General features: G+C 34.4%; 1 protein-coding gene across 1 annotated transcript in view; it reads left to right on the forward strand.

Annotated features, from left to right (window-relative positions):
• The window catches only part of LOC150097879 (uncharacterized), a 365,709-nt gene that overhangs the window by 170,069 nt on the left and 182,307 nt on the right, over positions 1–13,333 (forward strand). The window contains exons 8-10 of the mRNA XM_090406619.1: positions 977–1,073; positions 2,163–2,223; positions 12,808–12,849. Coding sequence (XP_090262745.1) covers positions 977–1,073; positions 2,163–2,223; positions 12,808–12,849 — 200 coding nt within the window. The remainder of the gene's footprint in view (positions 1–976; positions 1,074–2,162; positions 2,224–12,807; positions 12,850–13,333) is intronic.

A 13,333-nucleotide genomic window follows, 5' to 3' on the forward strand; every position in this document is an offset into this window, starting at 1 on the left:
CCTATTCATCCCTGTTCGCCTTATAAAGATAAGGCAAAGATTCAGTCATATCTTTCATACTGTGCACAGATTTCTTTCCTGTGTTTCTTGGGGATCAGGAGGTGGTGGAGAGGATTCAGAGATGAGTGACTTAGCTTGTGACAGGACTTTTGAATTCTCCCTATTAGGATAGGTTAAAGATGTGTTTATTAAAAGTTTAGTTAATATGCAAAAAAGAGGGGATGTGATAGAAACTTATAAGTTATTAAAATGGTTCTATGAGATTGACAAAAATAATATTTTTCAATACGTGATGAATATAGAGAGAGAGAACTAGGGATCACTCCTGGAAATTTTTCAAGAGGACTTGATTTTCACAAGATCAGACTAGGTTTTTTTCAGAGAGTAATAAATGATTGGAATTGGAATGGATTGCCAGAATTACTTGGGAGTAATTACTTGTGCCCTGACAGTGAATTAGTTTATGGAAAGGTATGATAAGTGTTGTGTGTATATTAAGGTAGTGTAAATCTCCTGCAGTGAATCTTCTGACTCCATGGATACTCATATAATAATAATAATATATCAAAGAAGACAGTATGCAGTTTCATTAACAATGAGTATATGCACAAATGAAACATATTCAACATTTATCTAGGTGTCATCTTTTCCTGTTATATATCAAGACTACTTTGAAAAGGAAATCATTCAGAATTCTAAAGATAGAGCATACTGAATGTAATAAAATTTTTATCCTTCTTTAAAATTCAAAAACTTGTAATGTCCTCGTTTAGCCCTTTTACATTTAAAAAAAAATAAAAATACTCGATTGATTCATTCTGAATTTAGTCTATGTGACACAAAATTCAACAGAATTATATCCATTCTGACTTAATTTTAGGTTTAAAAATTACTTCATTATTAATTATTATCTTGTAATAATAAAAGCTGTTCTCTTTTCACATGAACAAATAAGGGCTTATCAAATTCTGAACAGATAACATCACTTCAACAACATATTGCAGAGCTAGAGGAAGAGAAAGGTACATTACAGTTGAAAATTATTGAACTTGAAGAACAGATCTCCATTCAAGGTAATAACCCCCACTCAGTGTGCATTTCAGTTTTAATTTCTTTGTATGTAATTTGATTGTTTTTATTCAACTAACCCTCGATTTACTGAAGTCATAATTTCCACCTGGTATATTTCAACTATTTAAACTCACACTACAGGCAGGTTATTTTACATGGAAGGGAAAAATATTCAATTAGGTGGGACAGCTAAAGAGAAGGGCTCCCCCTTCTCTTTCTCCCCCCATAGCCAACATAGCTATGCTATGTTGTTGATGATGTGTTTACTATTTGGCTACATGGCCGAGACACACTGAATACATTCTTAGCACCTTTAAATAGCCAGTACCCAAAAATCCACTTCACAATGGAACTGGAAGCTAATGACGGTCTGTCCTTCCTGGATACACTAATGTTAGATCTTGAATGATGGCTCTATCAAGAATAGAACTGCTCCATTCAAGATTTAACAAGAGAACAATATCAAGCAAAAGTACACTTGTATTCTTGGCAAAGCAGACATCATATTTAAAGATGCAGATATTAACTTTGCTTAAAAAGGAATTAAAATATAAAAGAAGAGGTTGAATCTTAAATTAAAATGAAATCGAAGTAGGAAATAAATATTAAATTGTACTATGTTTAAGGTTATTGTCTAAAATAGATGGAATCTTAATTTGTCAAAAACATCAATGTTAAAATATGCCATGTATAAAGTTGTGTATCATCATGCAAATGAAAGTTCAAAGATTGCAGTTTGACCACCAAAGATGATGTAATGAGCAATGAGTAGGCATTCATGGAAGTTGCAAGAAATTCGCGTTCCCCCAAAAAAGCGATACGTGTACAGCAAGGAGGCGACGTCACTCAGTGACAGCAAATGGGTGCGGAAAAAGGGCGCTATAATGGGATTTGAAATGGATTCACATCATTGAGAGGGACTCCTTGTTTGTTTCCTTTTTACATTTTTCTCCTGGTTCCTGTGGTGTTTCTCGGTCGCGTGTACCCTCCCCGTGGGTCTCCTGCTCAAAGTTCCCGAGCTGATCAGCATGCCTGATACCCAACAAGACATGTGAAGATGGCAAAGCTGCAGCGTGTTTCCCATTGCTGAGCGATGCAAGTCGAAGAAAATATAGCACGAGATGATGGCAGTGTTCGAGTTTTAGACCATTGGTGTGGATCTAACTGATGAGAAAGCAGCAAAGGATTCCTTTGAAGGTAAATCGTGTTAGAAGCGGCGATGCGAAAAGTTCATAAGCACAGAAGAAACAAGTGGTGAATTCGGGACGAGCACATGACTCCCCCGTGGCGGTAATCCATCATACAGAGGGACAATCTATAACAAAGAACAGATGGAAGGATCGAGAAATCATCTAACAAAGTGGTAACGTACAAATCTTCTTTTTTTTATGTATTATCTATTGGTGACGAAGGTGTAAAATGGACAGAGTTTAGAAAAGAAGATAGCGAAAATCTTGAGACAATTTCCTGTGTTATGTTAATCGAATTGGACTGGTAGTCTATGTTCATAAGTTGTCTAGACCAAGTTTAATGTGTATGGGTCGTTCGTTAGTAACAGTAATCTAGTTTAATACTGACATCCATGTTTGTGACATAGATGAACATAAGATTCTCATGAGTGTGTTTGAATAGCCTGTCTGTTTGATTATTATTACCCTGCTTTTCTTGTATTTTAGTATTAACCTTGATTTGCTTAATATATATGTGTTGTTTAAATTGTAATGTTCTTAGATAAATAATAAATGTGTTTTCCTATGTATACCTGAGTTTGTAGATTGAATTTTACCACTCATGAAAATATCGAACCTATGTTTAGAGGAAAAAGGGGGAATTAAGATTGTCAAGGCCATGACTGTATACTGAGAACTCAATCTACCTAGCTTCTTAATCTATATAAGGTGTTACTTGAATTCTGGGAAAGTTTCTTCGGATAAGAGTTTCTATCCTAGAGTTCTTACTGGTACAGCATTAACAAATAAATTTCGTCAGAGCTCGATGAGAGAAACGGCCCCAGAAGGTCAGTTTAGAAGCCAGATCTCAGTAAGCACAATGAAAACAATAGAGGTAAAATATTTAAGAAAACAATGACGTAACAATGGTGCAGCCAACAGGATGTGTTTGATCCAAAGAAATAAAAGAACTGGATCAAATACTGTGAGTTGGTCATCGGTCTCATACTCAGCAATCAGGACATTTTGAAAATTTTGGATAAAGAAAAAGGGAGGGAACTTTGAAGTTTAATCTTTATATAAGAGTATAAGCCAAGCGTACCAGAATGTCTCTTCCATCTAGTTCAGATCTGAGCAACCCAGAATTTTTTAAAAGCATAAACTCCCAGCAGATTTTTCCTCAGTTCTCTGGAGAGGACTCTGATGATGTGAGGGCCTTTTTTGACTACATAGAAGAGCTTAGGAAGATTGGGCGATGGAGTGACTTCCAGCTGCTTATTCTGCTTCGCAGTAAACTAGTTGGAAGAGCAAAAAGTTTCTTTTACTCCTCGCCACTCCTAAGAGAGACTTTGGTTTACCGGAGGTTTAGGGAAATCCTCATTTCCCAGTTTTCAAGGGTGAAAAGTGTGGGACCCAGCCTTTGGAAGTCCCAAAAGATAGTGCAAAAGGAAGGAAAATGTGCCTCTGACTTTCACAACAGGCTGCTCTCATTTGCTAGTACTATAAATGTGCCCGACGATGAGAAAGATCACTTGAAATTGGCTATATTCCAGCATTTTAGAGTTGGCCTAAGGCCAGAACTGAGGGAAACAGCATTCGGGAAGGAGATAACCACTCTTGTTTCGAGGCTGTAAAAGAAAGGGAACAGCTTCTTGGGGATATTTGTCCCGCAGCTGTAGCAGGCCCAGTTAATATGATCAAGGAAAGTACAGATGTGGGTAGAAACTCCAACCCAGCAAGGGAGGGAATGGACAGGAAGGAGAAACAGAAGGTGCAGGGAAGTAATGGAAGAAATAAAACTGAGTTAATCTGTAGTGTTGTTGCCTGTGAATTTGGCGAAGTTCGCTCCTTGATCAGACAGGAGGTAGAGAAGTTTCAACATCTTATAGAACGTCTTGACTCAGTGATTAATCAATTGATGTCGGAATCTCCCAAGAATCATGAATCTCTTTCCTCCCAAGAAGAGGGAATAACAAAAATAGTTAGAGAGAGGTAGAAAGATTGCAACAACCTATGTTAGAAAGGATGGACACAATGATGAGAAAGTCGACAGAGCTGTCCGCCAGGTGTGAAAATAACTTTCCTTTGTCCCTGGATGGAGAAAGTAGAAGAGGCTACCGCCGAGAACCTAGGAGGTTCTCGGTGGTAGTTCAACAGGGAGGAAACTCCACAGCAAGGCATCAGCCTGAAGCGACTTCCAGGGTTTTGTGCAGTTTTGTGCTAGACAATCTGATAGGAATGGGCAGCAAGGCAAAGGAGGTTGCCTGAGATGGCAATAAGTGGAAGAATTTGTGGGAAGGATCTCAAAGCACTCTTTGACACCGGTTCCCAAGTTTCCATTATTTCTGATGAATGTCTCAAGGAACTGGGGGCTTGTGTGAGTGGAAGAATCAAGAGGCAGAGAGAATCCGTCAAATATTTAGGTATATTCCCCCCCGACCACCACCACCCCCACCCCCGCAACTCACACCACCAAAGCAGTAAGACTAAGAATAGGATTGTCAGCATTTGGCTTGTATGCCTGGCATAACTTTCTAATTCTGCCCAAGAACTCACTCTCATGAGTAAGATTAATTTTAGGGGAGAATTCCCTAGGGAAACATGGTTTCTCATGTGATTATTCCATAAAAGGATCAGTTTCTCTGGGAAAGAAAATACTAAGGCAATATACCAGAGCCTTAGAGATCAGAGTAAAGGATCACATCCCTCTGAAAAGTAGGCCCCAGAGCATAGAGGATGTTAAGTTGACAGAGAACAAAGAGAACCACGTGGATTGCACTCAGCCAAATTCAAAAGAGTTTGTCTTATCACATGAGAACTGATGCCGGAGGTATAGATCAAGCTGAAGGATCACAGAATGAACAACTGGCTAGAGTGAAACAAGGAAAATCCAACAACGAAGCAGTTGAGATAGCCAAGTCAGCAATAATAGTAAATCTGAGAAGGCTCACAACAAAAACCCAGATGTGCCTCAAGGAAGGCAGGACAAGCAAGGCAATGATCACATGTGTCAGTTGTCCACTCAGAGCACAGAAGATGCATCCTGGGCCAAGGGTGAGTCTAATTTGAGAAGATCAAGATGTAAGGGTCATCTCCAGAGAGGAGAGGAAAAACCAGAAGTTGGAAAAATTTTCTAGGAAAAGGAAGGGGCCTTTGTTAGATCTTGAATGATGGCACTATCCAGGCCCATTTCTACATTTTGCGGGGCCCCTGAAAGTTAGTAAAATTTATGGAAATTTTAAATGGAAGAATATCTTGTTAATTAATCAATTAATTCAAATATGAAAAATATTTATGCACATAAATAAACAAGTATGCTCTTTAGCATCAATTTAAGTAAAGGAAAAAAATTAGTTAAAAAATAAATGTTTGTATGTACATGATATATTATTTTATTATATAAGTACACATTATCATATAAATGCACCAGAACAATGATTTATTTAATAATATAAATAATAATATAAAAATACGAAAAAAATATCCATTTTTACTATAAAGAATGAAATATATGTATAACAACTTATAAGATTTAAAAGAAATCTTAATATATTAAATTTTATTTAACCTAACTTGCTTATCAATAAAATCATTTATAATGCTATCAAAATTAAATTTTTTTTTTTTTTTGCAATTTCATGCTCTTATAGATATTATTGCCAGGGACGACAAACGTTCTTGAGACATAGAAGATCGCAAATATGTTTTTATTAATTTTAATTTGGAAAATTACCTTTCTGCTGATGCAACCATAACTGGACTGGTCAATAATATTTTAAATGTCGTAGTAATATTTGGATAAATATCCAACAAATTATTTGCAATTATGAATTTAAAATATTAATGAGTGCATCTTCTGGAACAATATTTCTAAAAATGATTAATTCATTTCAAATTTCAGATTCATCAATATCTGTATTTAAGTTTCGATACAGCTGTTTGCAGCAAAATTTTAATTCATTTTTTCTCATTTTTCTTATTAATTTCATATCATAAAAAAATCCAAATGATTTTTCATGAATTTCATACAATTCAAATCTTTTTTTGACAGATTGTGGAGCAGTATCTAAAATTACAAAAAAGACATTTATCCTAAAATTATCTTTGTTATCACCTGTGTGTGATTCATCAGGCGTTTCATAATCAAAAAATACTTTTCTTCGACATACTCGACTTTCTTTAAATTTAATTTCTATTTGTAATAGATTTGATAGTTCTTTAGCAATCTCAAAACAGCTATCAAATCCTGATATTCTCTGCTCTTCAAAGTACTGCACTAACTCTTTAATATGCTTAGTTGCTACATCTATGGGAATTTTTGCATTTTGTAATACTTTACTTACTAAATTAACTTTTGACAAAAGTTCATACCAAATTACAAGGCTTAGTATAAACTCAAATGAATCTATTTGTTCATACATTGAAACCACTTCTACTTTGATAGTATTATCTGATGCAGTTTTAATAATTCTTTTAGTGCATTTAAAAATTCTGGAATTTGAAAACATACAGCTCTAACTGATTCTATTCTACATTCCCATCTTGTATCACATAACTGTTTTGAAGTTAATTGTTTAACAAATTTCTTTAATATGTCCCATCGTGAAGTTGAGGCAGCAAATAATGTATATATTTTTTGTATAATATTAAAAAAATGTATTGCTATAATTGATTTTGCGACATCCCCTAAAATTAAATTTAAATTATGACAGGCGCAAGGACTATAAAATGCCTTTTCGTTTTCATTAAAATGTAAGCATGGGCTCCCTTATATCATACCCTTATCATACCCTTGCCCTCTACAATCTGACATTTTAAGATTTAATTTATTCAAAAGTGATTTTATATTTTCATACATACTTTTACCAGTAGTGTCATTAGTTGTTAAAAACGTCTAAAAGTGTTCACGAATTTCAATATCTGCTTCAAATATATGTAAAAATCTAAAAATTAATGAAATTTGGTCCTGATGACTAACATCAGGAGTACAATCGAGAATTATTGAATAGTACTTTGCCTGTCGTATCATATTTACAATATTTTGTTGAATTTTGGTTCTCATATCAACAATGAATTCAACAATGAAATCAAATGAATTTGCACAATGGGTGATAGATACGAATTTTGTTTCTTACCTATAATTTTTTTTCTCGAACATTGCATGGAATGATCTTTTAAAAGTGGATCAAATTCTGCAATTAATTCTATGATTCCAAAAAAATTACCATTATGGGCTGTGTACAAAGTATCAAAATTACCTCTAAAAGCTAAATTATGTTCAGATAAATAAAGAATTGCTGCTACTATTCCTTCTTAAAACATTTCTTAACCGTTCTGCTTCAAATTTTATGACATTTTGATTTGCCTGATCAATTGTATTGTGATTTTTTAAATTACATTCCATTTGTGTCCATGAATACATGCATTTCATGTGCACTGGATTTCGTTCATGCGACTTTAATCTTTCACTTACATGTCACCAGTCAGAAAAGCCATTATTAGATAAAAAATTATCATCAGAAGAAAATAATTTGCAACAAAAACAAAAAATAGAGTTGGAAGAGTTTGAATATACACGCAATCTTCTGTTTTGCTTCTCTCCATTTGCAATTATCTTAACATAGTGAGCTGTGGAAAAACACCTCTTGTTGTCAACCTTTGGAAAATCATTTTCTTTCAGAGGAGACGGTGGACCACGTTGTACAATTTGTGTCAGTGTTGCGTTGTTCAAAATTTTGGTCCATGTTGCTTGATCATCAATAGTAAATAGTTCACCTTCCTCTGGTGTCTCAGTTTTAGGATCTTCAATACTCATTGTTTGACCAAACGCGTCATGTTCTCTGCTTTCTTTGAGTATTTCAGAACTCTCATTGTTAATTAATGTTGAAGCCGAAGAACTGTTTGTAGTTATTTCAGAACTCGCGTTATCAACTGATATATCTGAAAAAATATGAGTTCAACTTCATAAATTTAAGCAGTGAATTTCTTTGACATTCCTCAGCTGCTTCTTTTTCTTGTTTCGCTTTCATTTTTCATGCCCACTTGGGTATTTACTTCCATAATAATTTCTCTCACGACTAGTCATACTCTAGAATTAAATACGATAGATTTAATTATAAAATAAGTTAATAAATTAAAACAAAATTACTTACTTAATAAATAAAATATATCTAAAATAGATAATATTAGAAAATAAATAAATCTAATATGGATTGAAAATTGCTATTGAAGAAAAATTCTGATGTCGGATAACCTAAAACCAGTTTACAAAATATATTTTTTAAGATGTTTTGCAAGTAATGTCACATAAAAAAATTGCCATGACAGTACGTGTATATACTTGTTCGTAAAATCATAAACTAAAATCAAAAAACTTAAAATTATTAAAAACATATATATATATATATAACAACAATAGTTGGTTGTAAAATTCTATACTATATAATAATATTTTTTATATAATAATTAAAAAAAATAATTGATTTTCTTTTTTAAATTTTTTGCGCTTTGCGGGGCCCTGTGCCACTGCACAGTTCGCACACCCATGAATACGGCCCTGGCTCTATCGAGAATAGAACTGCTCCATTCAAGATTTAACAAAGGCCCCTTCCTTTTCCTAAAAAAATCACACATCTTCCAGATGGTTTCTTATCATTCTCGGTTTATAGAAAACCCACACACATACAGGGAGATATTTACACAAACAATCACATCATCACCCATCTCAGCAATATGGTATTGTAAAAACACTAACCCGCAGAGGTAGAGTGATTTGTTCCAATGACAGTGCTCTCACTGCTGAACTCGCTCACGCACGTCACACCTTCTTGGCCAATGGCTATAATCTTCATAAGATAGACAAAATACTAAATGCTCCCTAGAAATCCTCCCCCAATGTCTACCACAGAAGACTACAACAAAACTATCCCCATCCCATACATTAAAGGCACATCTGAAAAGATATCTAGGGTGCTTAACAAACACCAACTATGCACCATATTTAAATCGTATGCGAAATTGGCAACTCTCATCCATTCACCCAAGGACAGAATCTCTCCTTTATCACATCCAGGCGTCTATGCAGTACCCTGTTCATGCCATTGAGCCTACTATGGACAGACAAGAACTGTGGACATCCACCTCAGTGAACATATCTACCACTATCGCTGTGGCAAGTCAGGTCTAGTAGACCATGCTCTAGATACCCTGCACACAGGATCGATTGGAAAAAAAAAAAGTGCTGCACAGAAGTTTTTCCGAGTCAGAGAGGTTCTTCCTGGAATCAACAGAAGCCTTGAAATATACTCCAAACCTCAACAAGTATGGCTGTATAAATTTGCCAAAGATTTGGGAGACAGTCATCTTAAGACCAAACTAATATCTTCTTTCTCTCTGTCTGTTTTTTTTTTTTTAATTATTATTTTTCCAACCTAGATGCACATAATTTGGACTTTGTCTTTGTATTGCATGTTACAATTGTTCAAACTAGTCCTATTGTTATATCGGATTGTTGTTGTCTCGCATACTGTGACAAACTGTTTTTGTGCTCTGAAGATGCTGGATAGAATACCAGCAAAATATTAGCAATAAGTTAATAAATAGTTATTTTCTTATCAGTCTGTGTTCTTATCTATACCATTAAAAATAATTAACATATATGATAAACACATAAGACTTCTCACATACACACTTGAAGATATTAAGTTATATGTTTTTTTTTTAATTGAAAATATAACTCAGTTGTGGTGTTTTTGAAAAAGTGAAAGTGTTATACAAAAGAAAAAAGAAAGATTTTTGTTTGTCTAATGTTGTTTCATGATACATTTGGTTTCTGTTAAAGACACATATCATTTTCTGACATGTATACTGAAGCTGATGGATGGTACTAATGAATTTTTTAAATTTTTATTATTATTTATTTATATTTAACATAAACCAGAAACCCTGCTTTGATGATCAAACATGGAACTTTTTTCAAGTTGTTTCAAGCTCTCAGTAAGTGGAGTAATGATATCCCATTAGATGATGAAATTCATCATCCACCTAAATAAATTTACAAATATCCATGTCCTTGGCAGATTTACACCTGTAGCCCTTAACCACTTGGCCAACTAGGCCATCATTTGTATGAAATCACCTAGAACCAGATATTTTTCTTGCAATCCTGGCATCATGCACATTTTACTATTATTTCCCCTTCCATTTTATTTAAGTAAAAATATTGCCTTCCACAATCCTGAATGCTATAATAATGTTTGCTTTCTAATATCTTCACTTTTAACATAAATTTTTCATTGAAACCATTCTATTTAGTATAATAAGTTTAGTTTAATCCTTTATCCAAGTGTGAGCAAACAAAGTTTGCGCCTGAAAGTATCTTCAGGACTGAGGTAAGGTAGTGCAACACCAGGCAACTCGTTGCAAAAGTGGAGAAAGCGCTCATCACTCCTATCTCAGTATCTCCCATAATGCAAAGCACATCTCTTTGCGAATATGTGTAATGCTATGCATTAAGGCAAGGGCCACTACCCATACCGGTTTCGACCTTTATTGAGGTCTCATCAGTGGGAGCCAGGCCCAGTAGTGGAGATACTATATTAGGATGACCTCTCATTGCTTCTGCCTTTGTATCTCCGCTACTGGGCCTGGCTCCCACTGACAAGACCTCAATAAAGGTCGAAACCAGTATGGGTAGTGGCCCTTGCTTTAATGCATAGCATTACATATATCCACAAGGAGATGTGCTTTGCATTATGGGAGATAATGAGATAGGAGTGATGAGATCTTTCTCCACCTTTGCAATGAGTTGCCCGGTGTTGCACTATCTTACCCCAGTCCTGAAGATACTTTCAGGCACAAACTTTGTTTGCTCACACTTGGATAAAGGATTAAACTAAACTTATTGTAGTCTAACCAAGTGAAAAATAAACTCTCGACATTCTATTTAGTCCTATAATTTTCTGAGAACTCTCAAATCAGTCTCAGTCGTCAAGCAACTCTTATTTCTAATTCAGCTTTTTATTATTATTATTATTATTATTCTGTTCCCATCAGTTAAAAGTTGGTTTAAACAATACCTTACATATTGCTAGTTTAGTGTTTTGTCTAACTTCTCTCTTATTCCGTGTCAGTTCATTCAGCCAACTTTCCACCAAACAGACTTTGCTTATTTTGTCATCTACTTGAATATTTAATTTATTATCACTGAATAGTTGAAATAGAGAATGCAGTTAATGTTTTTCATGTTCTTGTTTATTTTCACAGTAGTTGTTTTTTGTTGCTGTTTTTCATACCAGATTTATTGTAGCAGTTATTCACTTTAATTAAAGAATCCTTATATTATACTCCTAAATACTGGATGTATTTAGGAGTATAATATCACCTGTATAGAGTAAAGAGCTGAATTGAATATCTTTGAGTTTGATATCAGAGGTCACTTAAAATCAGGGACTCCAGTTTTGAGTGTTCATGCAACTTTTATTTGTTAAGTGACAATGCATGTGCAAGCTTTGATTAAGAAGAGACATTTGTAGAACTATAAGATTGTAATAAACTGAAAAGTATCATGAAAAAAATTGCATGATAGAGAAATCAACAGTGTATTAGAAGAGTCAAAGGGTGTATGTATGATGGAAATGATATCTGATTCTATCTGACCTCCCGAATAAAGGGGAAAATAAATTGAATGTAATTAAATGGATGAATAACTATAAAGCAAGAAGTACACACACAAAGTAAAAGAATGTTTTGAACACTTTTCTCAGATCCAGTTAGGAGAAAGATGCACATGCTGAGGAAGGCAATAAAATAAGTTAATCAAACAGACCAAATGATATCTAAGAGAATTTTATTACTGTGTTGCAGTTAAAATAAAGAATGATTATGCTCCCATTGTCATTCTTTAATTTAGCTGCTACATACAGATCATAGGAAAGTGTCAGATGCATTAGAAATAATTCAGTTAAGTGCTCATTTTAGTATGGTTATACATTCTGGGCAGACTCATTAGTCCTCTGGATTCTGAGGGGGGGGGGGGATTAATGAAAGAATAGCAATAGATGAGCTGGAGATGGGCTGGATTTGAATAAAGTAGTTGGATGATGGGATTTTTGAAGGAATGTGCCAGAGAGTTGCTCCTGACCCTATTGGTTCAACTTGCTCAGCACATGCATGATTCCTAATGTGTGGAAGGAGATCAGGATAATTCCTTATGCAATGGGTGACCTAGGACTAATATAGTGAATACTATATCTGTTGTGTGATCACAAAGTATTTGGTTATGAATTGTATTCAAAGGTTACTAGAGAGCAGAGAGCACTAGGATCCTCTGTCGAGTACATCATGGTTTTGTTCAAGTTAGTTCTTGCTTTACAAATCTGCTCATAATCTGTAATTGAATGATGTCTTCTATATAAGGAGAATGGTTATATCGTGATATTTCTGAATTTTATCAAGGCATTTGACAGGATTCCATCTGTGTATTGATATACAAGCTTAAAGGGATGGATATGCAAAATAAACTTTTGATATTAAATAAACTTTTAATTTAAAATAAACTTTTGAATAGGAAACCAGCTCTTACAGCTTCACCACCATCCCAGATTCAAGAGTAATTAATGAGGTGTATATCACAGGATTGTATTCTTGGGTCATTGTTTAACTTATGTGTTAAGGATATTAGAGTCGAATGTAAATTAAAGGTGACAAGAAATGATATTCATGGTTTAATTCTTTATCCAAGTGTAATCAAACAAAGTTTGCAGGTGAAGTAACTTCATGACTGCTCAACTCATATATAGAGACAGATCACTTCACATCACTTGCCTTAGTATCTCAGGGACAAAGCACATATCCTTATGGACATGTATAATGCTATACATTATGGGAAGAAATGGATAGTAATATACAATTATTTGCCAATGTTACAAAGTTAGGAAGGATAATAGATATATTTGATACAGAATCCTACTAGCTGATCTGAACAAATTAATTCTGTGGGAGAAATGACTCTGAATTTCAGATAAATGTTGCTAAGTGCAAGGTTATGCATATTGGACTAATGCATTGTCAGCAGAGTGTTATATTAATGGTAA

This window comes from Typopeltis vanoorti, chromosome 16 (assembly GCF_054136105.1).
Source record: "Typopeltis vanoorti isolate ZY-2024b chromosome 16, IOZ_Tvanoo_1.0, whole genome shotgun sequence".
Lineage (NCBI taxonomy): Eukaryota > Metazoa > Arthropoda > Arachnida > Uropygi > Thelyphonidae > Typopeltis > Typopeltis vanoorti.